The 12,848-nt window shown below is 48.0% G+C and overlaps 1 protein-coding gene across 1 annotated transcript in view; it reads left to right on the top strand.

Annotated features, from left to right (window-relative positions):
• The window catches only part of LOC142568338 (hemicentin-2-like), a 125,517-nt gene that overhangs the window by 100,732 nt on the left and 11,937 nt on the right, over window positions 1-12,848 (top strand). The window contains exons 10-14 of the mRNA XM_075678344.1: window positions 6,596-6,699; window positions 8,071-8,254; window positions 8,703-8,972; window positions 11,703-11,978; window positions 12,514-12,801. Of these exons, the coding sequence (XP_075534459.1) occupies window positions 6,596-6,699; window positions 8,071-8,254; window positions 8,703-8,972; window positions 11,703-11,978; window positions 12,514-12,801 (1,122 nt within the window). The remainder of the gene's footprint in view (window positions 1-6,595; window positions 6,700-8,070; window positions 8,255-8,702; window positions 8,973-11,702; window positions 11,979-12,513; window positions 12,802-12,848) is intronic.

Genomic DNA, 12,848 nt, shown 5'->3' with positions numbered 1-12,848 from the left:
TGAGGTCACCTCTGAGTACTAATGTATAATTATTTTCATTAACAAACCAAAAGAATTCATCTAAAAATTGAATAAAATTGTTGATGTTGCCGTGCGTAGGTCTATACACAACAGTAAATAGAGAGTTTTCGAATTTTAAACACAGAATTTCAAAGTCCTCACAGCATCGAGACCATCCATCAATATACTGATAGCTGATACTTGTTTGCACATATTTGCATACACCGCCGCCTCTAGTTTCTCTATTTATGTAGGCCACATTATACCCATCAATATGCACAATATCGGTGTCGTTGCTGTACCAAGTTTCAGTCAACATAATGACAGAAAATTTAAATTTAAATTCATCTAGAAAATTCCACAATTCGTCTTCTTTAGAACGGGCAGACTGTATGTTCATATGCAGGAAACTCAGAGTCGATAGGCGCTGATGCGCAACAATCGTGCTTAATTCAGAGGGACTAGTACATTTCAGAGCCATTTTGAAACTTAATTCTCAGGCAAAAAAAAAGACAGCCATTGCAATGTAGAAACAGTGCCATTGTCATAGACGAATAAGATGCTATATATGCAAGACCAACTGCTGAAGAGAATATTAAGGGGAATTTTAATTTTTATGTGGGTGACGCCCTCAACCGCAACACTGTAGTAAGCAAGAACAAATGAGTGCAACACTGAAGTACTATAGACTCTAAATTGTACAATATTGGTCAAAAGGTTAGCGTTCATAAACAGAACTTCTGTTTCCGACAGTAGTTTAGAGCTCACATACATAAAGACACTATCAGGCGCATTTGCTAGGTACGAAGCCACATAGATTCGGAAAATGAGCGTGGTGTCTAACTTTTTTCAAAAATATCGAGAAAGGCAAGAAGAACCATAGGTTCCTCGATTGTTCTTGAGCCATTCTATCTGTTGGCACCATGACATAAGTGGCGTTGAGTATGCAATAGCGGGTAACCTAACGCACCTTGTCTAGGTCCGAGTCACAGGTAACATGTAGGACAGGCGAATTTTCAGACGTCCGCATCAGGATCTTTCCCTGTGACACCCACACAAACTTCCGTTCTTTTTCTCGCCTCAGTTGTCGAGCTCTACCCAATTGAGTTACTTTTTAGTTACTAGTTCCTGGCGTTTGAGCTCCTTTGCGTTATCTCTCGCGCTTCCTGCCGGCGCAAGCAACACACTCCCGTGTTATCACTCTTGACAATTGCTCGTCGCGTTTTCGACAAGCGTGAGTACCGAAAGAAAGCTTAAATTATTGCGGAGACATAAAAATTGCCACAAACTTGTCGCAGTAAGATTCAGTACGCGCTAAACTATGTGACGACGGCCGAGCTGCTTTTGACTGCGTCACGACAGGCGCGGCGAGCGTACTATCGCGCTCAGTATGAGCTACACCACGCGAGCGCGTGGCCGAGCGCTCTGCAAGGTTGTACAGTGGTGCGGATTGTGCCGTGTTTTCGAGCTATCTGGAGAGGGTGTAGCTGTTCCAGCAAGCGCGCTGGAACCCCTCGTCCCCGTTTATCTGAAGGACACCTTATCTGTTTCTTGTTCACTCGATGAAGCAGAAACTGCAAGATCATGCAGCACTTTTGCCACCATGCGCCATGCCAGCTTTCTGATTGGCTGAAGGAATATCTCGTGGGGAGCGTCACAGGAAGGGCTGTTTCGTAAACGTCATTTTGACGAAGCGTGACGTTCTTTTTTAGAGCAAGGGCGCTATTCTCGACACGCAAGGCGGCTGCACGGCCGCCATTATCCGCCATGTTGACTCTCTGATTGGTTGTGGAGAGCTCACGCGCCTTGAAATTTGTGCCGGGAAACGGGAGTTTTGCGAAATGTCATTTTGCGTTTTCATCAAGATGACGAGACGTGACGTGGAGCTGCAAATTTTATGGACTAATACATTTTTTGGCCCTTGGCAGCTATATTGCGATGTTAGCGCTTCAAAAAGAATGTGAGCGGTAGTATGCACAACCAGTGCAATGCATGTGCAATTGCGCGAATATGTGGTGGCGATCCAAGATATGCGCCATGCCAGCTTGCTGATTGGCTGAAGGAATATCTCGTGAGGAGCGTCACAGGAAGGGCTGTTTCGTAAACGTCATTTTGACGAAGCGTGACGTTGCGCTGGGCCGCCATTGCTGAGATTTTCCGCCATAATTTTTGCTACAACGAGCCGCGCGAATTATGCTAATGAGCAGCCATATACAATGGCAGCCGAGAGGAATGCGTATCTCCACATTTTCCCCGTTGTTTGGCGCCACGAAAATCTTTTGTTCATAACGCGTGCTCATAGTATTTGCATCGCTCTCGGGTGGTATTGGCATTTGTGTTAGGGGCCATCATTTTTTAAAAGAACGCGTTTATATGAAATAATATTGGTTGAACATAGCAAACTTTCAGCAATGTTGTCCACTTTTCACTGCTGCATTTGTATTGTAATCAAGATTAATGCCTTTTTGCACAATCAAAAGTTATGACAATGGGCTCTCTCTAATTTATAAAAAGAAATGTACGCAAGGCGGCGCCTTGAAGTTTCGATTGATTGATTGATTGAAACTTTTATTAGAAGGGATGGCCCGTGGCCTAAGATAGGGTTCGTCGTTGTACCAGATCAACAGATTGCCCGGTTGAAATACGAGAGGAAGGCTCTACTACGGGACTCCATTGCTAGCATCCTTCCTCCCATTCCCACTCGCCTTCCTAGAACAGCCCAGGTCCTCATCCACAAAGCAAGAGCTAAGGCATCTATTACACCGGATGTCCTGAGCAAGTGGAGAAGAACAGAAGTGGAATGCCCCAGCTGCCCTGCGATCAACGTCGATCTTAAACATATGATCTGGTCCTGTCCTGCCACAGCCACCCTTAGGGACAAGCACACCCGACCTCTAAAGGTGGCATCGTACGAAGACTGGGTCGCACCTCAAGCAGATGCCACCAGAAGAATCAACGCTTTGCTCTCCTTTGCGAAGGAGGCAGGCATCCTTCCTTTCACCTAACCCCCCAACCATAGAGTTTCTCACTATAACACCTAGAGGGAAATCTGGCGCCACCGTCTATGGGAGTTTCTTAAGGGGTCACCGTGCCGTCATGGGAATGATGGTATATGTGTCTGCGAGGCTTGTGTTGGCTGGTGTTGTAAGAGGCTTCGTCTAAAACGTGGATATGGCTACACAAATAACGCGTTCTCAAAGTAAAATCTTCATCAAATGTTTCCATTCACGCATATTACACCTTTAGTCACCTACAATGCATGACTAAGTGCAGAAAAGCAAGAACAGACGACAAACTGTTTCAAAGCGAGCGCGAACCTTGTCGTCTGTCCTCCAACTTTAGCGGCCCGCTGATACGTTTTACGTAACATAGAATCGTACACGCAATAACAAGTTCTTATAGTTAAACAAAACATGTTTTTTGTAATAATAAAACCAAAGCAGCTTTTTACGTACCGTTTTAGTAGAAAATAAATCCTTTTGACACACGGAACGGTATTTGCCAAGCGCGTCTTCAAGGTGTCCTGTCTCTCCGAGAACGATGCCAATCCGAAGTCACAATATACCGGCATTCCCATGCATACCACAGCGCAGCAGCGCCAGATTTCCCTCTAGGTAATGTAGTGAGAAACTCTATGCCCCCAACCCTTGAAGTTTCCTCCCGCGGTGCGAGTAACCAGCGAAACGAACAAGAGATGGCAGCGCCGGCGCTAGCGTCGCGCTAGTGGATATCTCTGGCGCGCGCAACGCTATCGGTGATATATTCGGCCGTTTCTCAGCCAGCCGAGTCGGGCTGAGTCACTTGCGTTCACGCGATAGCGATAACGTTGCCTAGAACGTGCGCGCATCACAACTGGTAGGTCGCGTATGCTGCCTCAAGCAAGAAAACAAGCGTGTTGGCGCCAACATGCGATGACTCATTCCATTTTCCGGGGACACGCATCCTAGCTATTGAAGCAGACGACGGTTTGTACGCAGCAGACGACGGAAGCGAGAAGCGTTTTTGACGGAATAATCATACGCTTTGAGATAGCTGCTTTATTTTTACTGCGGAGGAAAACTGTTTTGCTTTACCGATAACGCCACATTCAGTGCCTCCATTTCAGTTTCTTAGGCGAAACGTCAAGTTGGCGTCACGTTACGTAAGCAAAACAGGGCCACCAGCGCCATTTTGTTTGCGTCGCGCCTACATCACGCATCAAAGAAAATGGCGGAATGTCGAGAATAGCGCCCATGGCCGCTTTTTGCCGGTAGCTTACGCTGGTAGGCGCCGTGCTTGCCCTGCCGGCTATGCGGCGTGCCTCAATGCCTTGGCTGCCGCGTAGCTGGTGCGTTCTAATTGCCAGGAGACCAAAGAGCCTCTACTGACGCCCATACAAACAAGTCACAAGTGAGTGAACGGAACGTGCGACTTTATTGGCAGAAGACAAGCAGTGTACATTCTCGTGCAACAGCAGAAATAAAATTTGCATGTCGAGATACGCTGGAATTATTGACGTGAGCTCGTAAACGGCTCACCGTCGTCGTCGCACATGGCGGTCTGGTAACGAGCGACAACCAGCGGCGCAAGTGGATTGGACAGAGTGTCCCACCTGTTTGCAGCGGCAGTCGCCGTTAAAGATGAGCAACTTGCATTGCGATGCTATCGGATGATGCAGGCATCTGCTGCCGCAGCCATGAACTACCCGGCATTTTAGCGTTGACTGCTTTCCAACCTGCACGTTTCTTTCGGGGGCCGCTAATGTGTGGCTCACACTTGGTGTCCCACATTGTCTCAATATGGACAAGCCGCTTTCGTGGGCATCACGTTCATCAGCCACTTTTGCGGGCCTTTCCACCCAATTTCATACACGTCAGACCATGTAAGCACGTATGCTGGTCTCCGTTCGTGCTTAATCGCAGCCAAGAAAGGCCAGAGGCGCAATTTTCCCATGGCTGCGGCAGGAAAGGGTGAACGAGGAGCAGGAATCACGGTGTGTGTAAATTGGGAGTCTTTGTCGCTGTGCGAACTGCAGGAGCAAATGCTTACTTCGAGAGACTGCTTCCCAATGCAACTGACCAGGCCGCAATATTCGAAAAACATAACACGGCGACCATAACCAAGTGAGATAACAGCAAAATTAAACAGCAATCAATCAGCGCATAAGCTTAAGACAATACATTATACATTGGCTACGAACCATATGGCAACAGTGAGCATTCACATAGGATACATTCAGCCGCCTACTTACAGGCATAATGCTTGCGTTTGTTGCATGTGGGGGTCTGGTAACGAGCGACAACCAGTGGCACAAACAGATTGGACAGAGCGTCGCGCCTGTTTGAGCCGACAGTTGCCGTTGAAGATGAGCAACTTCCACTGCGAAGCAATCAGGTGACGCAGGCATCTGCTGCCGCAACCAACACAGCGACACGGACTACCCGGCACTTTAGCGTTAACTCCATTCCAACGTGCACATTTATTTTCTCTCGAGGGCCGCTAATGTGTGGCTCACACTTGGTGTCCCACTTTGTCTCAATATGGACAAGTCGCTTTCGTGGGCATCACCTTCTGCAGCCATTTTCGCGGGCCTTTCCACCCATACGGCTATCAACTTCATACACTTCGAACCATGTAAGCACATATGCTGGTCCCCGTTTTCAGCAAATCATGGCCGAGGTAGGCCAGAAGCACAATTTCTATGCTTGTCTGTGGGATTCCATGTGAAGACTGCGACTGCGTATATATCGGCGAGACAGGTAATTTCGAACAGCGGTTGAAGCAGCATGTCATCGATGTGAAAAAGAAAAAAGTCGCATCAAACGCCTTGGCAGAGCATGCAGGTGACTTGGGCCACAGAATGTATTGGGATAACTCCAAGATATTAGAAAATGAAAGAAATTTGACTTCAAGACACCACATGGAATCAATCCTAATCCAAATGACAGATAGCACCCTCAACTGGAAAGACGGAACCCTCCCCCCCCCCCATCTACACGCGCTGCTTATGTCATATTTTAAAGCCATATAAACATTGTATCGCACGTCCTCGAGTTCATTGTGAACAAGGCTCCCGTCAGGGGAGGCGAAACCTCTTGTATTCTTTCAGTGGTCGGTGGCTTTCTTTATACCCTTCTTCATACACAGTGATTGAACAAATATACAGCCAGCACTTACACTCGCACTTACACGCACGCACGCACGCACGCACGCACTCACACACGCACACACACACACGCACACACACACACACACACACACACACACACACACACACACACACACACACACACACACACACACACACACACACACACACACACTTACACTCGTATAGCGCTCAAAGCGCGCACATGGTGCTTCGCCGCGGGCTGGGAATGCGAGGCGTTCTCGGAGACAGGCTGAATATATGCCATATTGTCGGGAAAGTTCTTGCACATCTTTGTCGCAATCTTCGCAGGAGGACACTAGACTACTATATACTCTTGTCCTGTTTAAGAGGCGCATCGTGTGTAGGCAGTGCTAATGTCTTAACCTATATGTGTGCATCAATATTTGTGTAGCGCGAACGAATTTGATCGGGACATAGTACTTTATATTTTGACATATCCTGCAGTTCCACCACAGATGGAAGAATCCGTCTCACACGAGATCTACAAGGTGATCGAGAACGCCCCTTTTGAGCTTCAGTGCCGATCATCTGGAAGCCCGATCCCTCATGTAAGTGGACCAGATTTTTGTTGAACGACATTCACGGGGATGGCATTGCGGTAGATAAACATTGCAAGTGGTGTGACACAAAATTCAGGTGGATGTCCACCTATACAGAGGTCAGTGAAAAATGTTTTGTACTTCTCTCGCTGTTTACTCGGAGGCGCAATTTTTCGGTCTGCGACTGTACTACCTCTTGAACAAGACCATTTTTATTCGGTAACTTTTTTTTCACTTAACGTAGTGCCGCATTTTCATCTCTGTCTTGCGACAGTAAAAGGAAAGTTGACTTTTTTCACGCATTTTCTGCGGCGTTCCCAGTTAAGGTGAAGGCATCTCAACATTAACGTGTGTAAACAATATACAGCAGTAAATCGTGACGAAATGAATGAAGTCGACGTGGGGCCATTTCTATTCTTGAGCTCAAGCACGAAGACTGTCAAATGAAAAAAAAAATTACGATCACTAGCAAACGTCGAAGGAATCCTTGGACACCGATTCTGTAGAAGTCAAGCATGAGCGCGAAATTAGAGGTGTCCACCTCGATTAGGGTGCCTACGAAATCTGGCACCCAGGGCAGCGTTCTACGTTCCGCTGCCGGCGTAAGCGCTGCTCGTGCGCGCACTGGCGTTATCGCTGAGCTGCTCCGCGCAATTTGTTAGGCAACATCGCCTGAAACAGAGTGGATCGTAAATTACCAGCTAAATAACTACACGAAATGGTAGTGCAGGTTTTGTTCATGTAATATACACACTGCCACATTCGCGGACACAGGATGATGTCTTCGTGACTGTAACATTAGAACATAAATCGGTGGCCCCTGTTTTGGATGAGTAGGGGGTGTATTATGTAGGGGGTAGATTTATGTAGCGTTAGACAAACGAAGCAACTAATTTAAAAGATAATTAGCGTAATTTTGTTAACTATTCAGTTAAGCATTTTGATTTCTCGTAGAAGGAATGGCTGCCTCATCGAATAATTTACATTAAGGATAAGAATTCTGCTATTTGTCACATGCAATTTTAAAACAAAATAGGTAAATTTAAACAAAAAAAGAAGCACCGAATATAGGAACTCGACAAACTGCCGGAGGGTATCCACATAAGCCCTAACGCGCTTCTTATTACAGTGACATCATTTCTATAAAGTAAACGCACAAAAACAACTGTTTATATGCAGTTCGCAAAATACGAACTTTCCTGAGAGGATACAAATGAAGACCACCTCTTTCGTGCCACATACCGGATACAGCACTCGCAATCACACACACAATAGCCTTGGAAAAACGGAAAAAATATGCGTGAATTTAGAATTTTCGGCGCATAGCTGAATGTCACAGAATACTAAAATAATCTCGCTTTCTTTTTTTTTCACAATTAGTTGGAGTGGCACAAAGATGGCCGCAAGGTGGACACGATAGCCGACAACCTGGGAATTGAGTTCTCTCCCGAGCGAGACGTCCTGCGTGTGGCGGTGGCCAAGTTCCTCCACGACGGCGTCTACAAGTGCGTGGCCAGCAACACGGCCGGAAGCACGGAGCGCAGCTTCCGCGTAATTGTCTTGCGTGAGTTGCACGAGCGCCTCACCTAAACGTCCCTCACCGAACGTTTGGCTTTGTAGAAACACCTACACTACACGCGGGTACACTTCTTACACTTACAATGCAAGTGGAGCAAAAGCTACGGAAGCACACTCAATATAGTAGGCAATGTGTTGTTTTACTGACATTAGTGATGCAATGTTTTCCCTTGACATTCCAATTCAAACTTTTGTTTGAAAGAGTGAACATATGTGTTTTTCAGCGGCGACATGGCTAGTTGTGCGAGCTTTGCAGTGGCTATAGGAGGGCTATGGCGTAATCATAGGTGAAAGGTGTTCGCTGAGTGAGTTATTCCGAAGGTTTCCGGAACAGCAGGGTTCTTCAAATTTGTATATGAAACCGTTGAATCTCTCCATCGACACTGCCTCTATAGGCGTCCTCTGATGGGCGCCCTTCGGTACCGCCCTTGCAGTTCCACCGCAAATCCAGGGTCCTGGCCGCGAAGTATTGCGGGTCGTCGAGGGCGAGGAGGCGACGCTGAGCTGCCGCGTCGTGGGCACACCGGCACCCACGGCGTCGTTCCTTCGAGACGGTGTCTCGTGGCCCTCGGACGACCGGGGCGAGGGCCGCCGCGAGCTGTTCTTCGCCGCGGCCTCGGCCGAGCGCGACGCCGGCACCTACGTGTGCCGTGCCACCAACGAGGCAGGCAGCGCCCACAAGGTTTTCGAGCTCGTCGTGCTCGGTAAGTGCCACTGCGTCGTACGTTGTCGTAAATAACAAAGCAAAAGCTGTACCCCATCAGCAATGTCCCCTCGACAGTACCTGCCATAGTCCTATACGTACAAGGTCCAACGCAGAAAAGGCGCACGCTTAAAGCCAAGGATCTTGTGACCTGGAAGGGGCACTAACGTTAAAACAATGTAATAACTCTATGATAGTCTTAATTGTCCTTGCGGTGTGTCGTACCGCCCCGGTTTCTGTAATAGTTTCTGTTGCCACGGAAACCACCGAGAACGCCTCTATTCATACGAACTTGTTTACGGCGCCCGCGAAATTCATCAGAACAGGCTGCACTTCTTTCTTCAATCTTATTCGGCCTCGTTATATAGAATATCAAAGTGACCATCTTATGTCTTGTGTTTTCTTGTTAAAGAAAGTCGCACTTTCGTCCAAACTGCGAGGCATCGATTGCGATAGCAAATTAGTAGACTGATACACGAAGCAAGAATAGTAGTTTTACCGGGTGTATAAACGTGTAAACATTCACAAACTAACTAAATTAACAAGCATGGTGTCGTTGCACACCGGCAAGCATGAACTTATCACACCGTGTGACCGCGGACACTCGCTGTCAAAACGCTGGCGTGAGGAAGCGCGGCAGCAGCAACGAGCGAAGTGGCCTTCGTGCTGCCTATCGCTTCAACGCAAACTGAGCAGCAAAAATACAGCACGCACTAAGGTATGCGCCATCTGCAGATGGCTTTCAAGGTAAGGCGCGCACGGCCGCGCAACGTACGCAATTGCTGCCAGCGTATAACGCTGCCTACCCTCCCTGATCATGCGCTGCCTCCCCGCTTTCCTCCTTTGTGCGCGCGAGATTGAGCCGCGATCGTCGGTTCCGCTTGCGCGTGGTCGCGAAATACGCAGTTGCTGCCGAAGAACAACACCGGCCCCCTCTCTCCCTCACATCCCCCCACGGCCGTTCGCGCGACGGAAGACGGCGCGTTTCCTCATAGCTTTCTTCATTTGCGAGCAGCAGATTCAGCCGCGGTCTTCGGCTCCCTTCGCACACTTTCACTCGCACATACAGCATACGGCGCGTGGCGACGGTGTTATCACCCTTGGACTTCATATGGACCATCACGGCGACGGCGAAAATGCGCCTGGAGTATCCACATAATTGCTATCCCAGTAAAATTTTAAAGAAACGTCTCTTACGTCGCTATATTTTATACCTTCTCCTTACGAGAAGGGTTGATTCTTGAATTCATCTTGCTCACTATGCCATTTCAACCCCATTTGTTTATGATAAGATCACCTAGAAATCAGCTGTTTCATGTTTTTTTGGTTAGCTGCAGCATCCTAAATGATAACATCAAGCGAAGAAATATATGACAGCAGCTTCGGGAAGCAGTAATGGGAGGTTCAAGACATATAGGGCAGTGCGGGGTGAAGCGAGAGAACTTTTTTGTGAAAACATGGAGACATGCATTAATACGTGTAGTGCGTGTTTGGCACGCGTTCTGCACGCTTACATTATGGTAGTGTAGAATCTGACGTCATCGACTCATCGTGACATCATACAACGCTGCTACCCGTTTCGGTTTCGGTATCTCGTTTATTGGTTATTTCAAATTATTGCTCAATTTCTAAACAAATTGAACCACACTACCGGTGACAGGACTGTCAATGCCATATGAAAATGACAATATCAAATTATGATTAAAAAAACGCCGGAGTTGCCCTTTAAGTGTCGAGCGCTTGAGTGGCCGTAATAATAATCGGTACTTTTTACCTTTTGCCATTAAAAAAATGGAATGAACTGCCAGAATCCATTGTCAGTGTGTGCAATCGGTCGACATTTAAACAAGTAGCAATTACTGTCCATTACACACCTTAAATTTAGTATCTCATTGTGTATTTTTATGTATAACATGTGCTTTGCATTATGATGCTCTACTTCATTATTGTCACTTCCATACTATTCCATACTTGGTGCGATACATTGTGGCCAATGACCTGCGTTTCTCATGTAATGCCCTGTGCATAATACCCCGAAAAGGGGAATTTAAGGCACTAATAAATGATGATCGTGATATAACGATGAAATAAACATGTGCGTATTCCTCACAGAAAAATACCAGTCAAAAGAATGCCTTCGGGTGAGAAGCTTTTTGTAAAAGAACCCTTATGGTCGTTTCGTCAGCCGCTGCACGCTAGTGCCTAATAACTGTTATTTCTTTCAAGCTGAACAATTTCCTTAAACATTACGGTAGCGACATCGAAAATAACGTAGTCAGAGACCATCACTATCCCGGTACAACTCATTCCTTCGCTCAATGTTCGGGCATCACTGATTTTATTACTCAGATTAAGCGCGATGTCGCTTCTTACGTGCTTGTATAGCTGAAGACGTGCTCTCGCTGATAAGCAATGTAATAACCCCACGAGCCGCGGATCCTGACGCAAAAAATCAATAGTTAATTACTTTATAAATACGGACATGTTTTCTTTAGGAAATGCACGAGCGATCATGCTACGACCTTGAATTTCGAGTATTCAGCGCCTCGTCATAAAATTGCGTAGCACTGGCACATTCGACAGTCCATCATAATTTGTGTAGGGCAGCACAGTATACGCTGCTTTGGCAGCCAGGTATATCGCGAGTGTAGCAGTCTACAGCTGGACTGAAATATTGTTCCTTGATGCCGGCTGTTCAGCGGTGTTCACAGCGCTCAGTGCACGCGCGCAGTTCCTCCGTCCATCGAGGACCAGGAGACCCTGGGCCTAGTGCGCGTCCGCGGCGGCTCCCAGGCGGTGCTTCGGTGCGCGGCCTCGGGCGTGCCGATCCCGGAGGTCAGCTGGCTCCTGGGCGCCTCGCGCATCACGGGCGCCGACGGCCGCGTGCGCCCGGGCACCTCCGAGCTGGTGATCGAGACGGCGCGCGAGCAGGACGCCGGTCGCTATCGCTGCAACGCCGTCAACGAGGTCGGCACGGCATCCAGGGAGTTCGTCGTCGACGTGCTCGGTGAGTGGTCCGCATCGTGCGGCACGAATGATGGAGCGTGCCAACCCGTAAAAGTAAGAAATTATGTGCACTAAGATGTTCACGGTATTTTTTGAGCTGGCAGTGGTCCCCACTTGTTGCGCCAGTGTCTTTTCTATAGGTGGGCTCGTTGTCCTTTCTTCGTTACCATCCGGTCCAGCGCTATAATAATACGCTGACAACGGACATTCAGCTCCGTCAGCTGTCGTTCCTGACCGCGGCCGGGGTGTGGCAGTGGAGAAATTACCTTTCCTTATCTTCCCTGTCAATGTATTATCTCAACATTTTTGGTTCTTCTATAACTTGTGATAGAGTTTCCGTCTCATTTACGCAAGAACTTTGTGTCCCTGGACTTACTAATGAGACACTGCGTAGCCTTTAAGAGGTCCTACGACACTCGCAGGAACGTTTCACTTGCGAGACAAGCTTCCGCAGGCCGCGGCTGGCTGATTTACTGTATTCTAACAATTCCTCAAAGACGCATTTGCAAATCGCCTTTCCGTCCCGATCTATATAGCCCCACCTGCGCTGAAGGTCGGTCAGCGCGTTTCCTGGGAGCTGCTTGAGGGTGAGCCGGCAACGTTGGACTGCTCGGCGACCGGAAATCCGGCTCCCGCGGTAACCTGGTCTAAGGCAGGCACCGAGATCACTCCAGTCGCACTGCTCCCGGAGGGCATCGACCTCATCCGGGGTGGCCACGCCATACGCATGCTGCATGTGACCACCGCGCACGCGGGCCCGTACTCATGCGAGGTAGTCAACGAGGTGGGCCGGGTGACCCGAAACTTCTCTCTCAGCGTACTTGGTGAGGATCCTGCACTGTTATTCTCTGTTGATACTAAATTTTATCTC

This window comes from Dermacentor variabilis, unplaced genomic scaffold, assembly GCF_050947875.1.
Source record: "Dermacentor variabilis isolate Ectoservices unplaced genomic scaffold, ASM5094787v1 scaffold_18, whole genome shotgun sequence".
NCBI lineage: Eukaryota > Metazoa > Arthropoda > Arachnida > Ixodida > Ixodidae > Dermacentor > Dermacentor variabilis.
The sequence above is the reverse complement of the archived record's forward strand: the minus strand, read 5'-3'. Positions and strand labels throughout refer to the sequence as shown.